Source organism: Letharia lupina (genome assembly GCF_014066315.1).
Source record: "Letharia lupina isolate WasteWater1 chromosome Unknown contig_11, whole genome shotgun sequence".
NCBI lineage: Eukaryota > Fungi > Ascomycota > Lecanoromycetes > Lecanorales > Parmeliaceae > Letharia > Letharia lupina.
The window spans coordinates 2,042,161-2,044,581 of record NW_023502980.1 but is presented as its reverse complement, the minus strand read 5'-3'; the positions used below and the strand labels follow the sequence as shown (position 1 = coordinate 2,044,581).

Here is a 2,421-nt window from a genome sequence, read left to right as displayed (position 1 = left end):
GAGTATTATCTACGCGATTAATTTTATTAAATTATCTAATTTTATAGTCAAATTTAAGTTAATATTAATACTCGTTATTATAGAACCTTATCGTCGTAACGTTAATTATTAGAACTTTTCTTTTTTCGTGCGTATTACTATTAAACTAATAGAACTAGCGAAAAAGATTAAGATAATTACTAAACCGATGAAATTTTAGCTGATTTTTGAGATAGTTACTAAACCGGCGGAATTCTTAATTTCAGCCCTATTCGCAAGATCAGCAATTTGAAATTTAGTAGAAACTTTTTAGATTTGCAGATGAAGCTAATTATTAATATAGTAGCTATATAAATAATACTCGCTATAGATATCTATCTTTCTACTATCGTATATCGCATATTAATAAAACGGTTAATAAAATAACCACTAAAGCCATTAATGCTATGACCTTATAATGGACCCACTAACCCATACTCCCACTGTTGCGATAAAGTAAAAAAGTAACGAGTCGGGGGATCCATGATTTCAAGGATTCCCAGCAGCATAGTCAATGGAATCACGCATGGCAGGATTGGTGGATTCAAGGATTGAGAGATTGCAGGATTACAGGAATTATGGATTTCAGGATCTGTAGAGTCAATCCTTAGGATGCGTGAATGTGGGGACTCCACACTCTTTCTTGATATATGACCCAGTGTTCCTGAATTCTGACAAGCTCTATTTCTATTTCACTTTATCATTTCCATTGACCGTCGATTCGAAGAATAAAAGCACGACACAATGACACAAGACATGGATTACCTGCATGTATTAGACTCCCGCACCGAGAAAAGCTATAAGATCCCCATCCAAGACAACTTTATCCAGGCGACGGACGTGGGCAAAATCACGCTACCCGATGCCTCCCACGAGGAGAAGAACACTAGCGTTGAAAACGCTCGCCCACTTCGCCTACTTGACCAAGGGTTCGAGAATACCGCATGTATGGTTTCGTCGATCACTGTCATGTATGCTGTTTATAACCCTCCTCACACAACTCTATTGCTGACATTCCTACAAAGTGATGGGCACCACGGCGAGTTTCGATTTCGGGGCCTCCCCATTGAAGACTTGTTCCGAACATATATTTATGAGGATGTTATGCATCTGCTCATCTGGGAGGCACTCCCTTCTCCAAAACAGAAAGAGGATGTTCGGACCGCGTTGTGTCAGGCTGCGATTCCTCCTGAAACCGTGGTCAACGTTATCTCAGCCTTCCCGTTCGTCACTCCTAAGCAATCTCAGTACAACAGCTTCGAAGGACTGACTCGAGTTGCGCAGGCAAGATTCGGAGACTTACAACATGATCTTAGCCGGCATGAGCGCTTTTGCCTCCTCGGACAGCATCATGGGTGCTACCCGCCACCAACAAAAACCCATGTTCCAAGGCAATCTCGAAAAGGCTGACAAAGCTATCGTCAGAACCGTATCGTATATGGCTGCTACCATTGCACTTGTGTACTGCCACAAACGTGGGAAAAATTTCACTAACCCACAGCCACATCGATCCCTGATTGGGAACCTGTTATTGATGATGGGTTTCATTGACGCGGAAACCAGCTCAGACTCCAAAGTTGAGGAGTGTCTGAATAAATTGTGGATATTGTACGCGGATTCCGAAATTACCAACTCTACTGCCGCCGCATTGCACGCTGGATCCTCCCTCACAGATCCCGTATCCTGCGCTATCGCGGGCCTGGTCTCCGGCTTCGGACCCCTTCATGGCGGAGCGATTGAGTTGGCCTACGAGGGCTTCGAGCAGATCGGAAAGGTTGAGAACGTGGGCCCGTTCATGGAAGCCGTCAAGGCCAAAAAGGCCAGACTGTTCGGCTACGGCCACCGAGTCCTGAAGAAGAGGGACCCCAGGGCGGCGCTGATCAAGGAAGTCATGCCGCCGGAGGACTCCACGAATCCCCTCCTTCAGATCGCTTTCGAAGTTGACAGGGCAGCAAGGAAAGATCCTTACTTCGTTGAGCGGGGTCTCCATGCCAATGTGGATCTTTACGGTTCTTTCCCTTACTTAGCCCTGTAAGTTATCCGCTGTTTGTTGTCGTCAGTGCATATACTGATTCTCTGGCGCTCAGGGGATTCGAAAAAGACATCATCACAGCCGTCATCATTCTCTCGAGGACCCCCGGTGCACTAGCACACTGGCGTGAGAGTCTGGGTGAGTTGCCCAAAGCCATTCTGCTTTAATATTCTCTCTGACCGGTCACAGTGCAACCCGTGAAGCTGTGGCGTCCCCAGCAGATATACAAAGCAGCCCTACCGAACTAGGCTGGAGAGAGAATGAGCAGCCAGCGTCTTCCGTGTTTAACGATGCCTTTGCGCACCCTCCTCGATGGAAACTGTCAGCGTGTCTAGTTCCTTCTATGTTCTATGCATGCGTCCTTTCTACAT

The 2,421-nt window shown here is 45.9% G+C and overlaps 1 protein-coding gene across 1 annotated transcript; it reads left to right on the top strand.

Moving 5' to 3' along the window:
- Window positions 1–762: 762 nt before the first annotated feature.
- Window positions 763–2,053, top strand: HO133_001112 (uncharacterized protein; the record flags this gene model as incomplete). Its single annotated transcript, XM_037292044.1, has 3 exons — window positions 763–989; window positions 1,044–1,241; window positions 1,303–2,053. 3 exons carry the CDS (start codon window positions 763–765, stop codon window positions 2,051–2,053), a joined length of 1,176 nt encoding a protein of 391 aa, XP_037152406.1.
- Window positions 2,054–2,421: the final 368 nt, after the last annotated feature.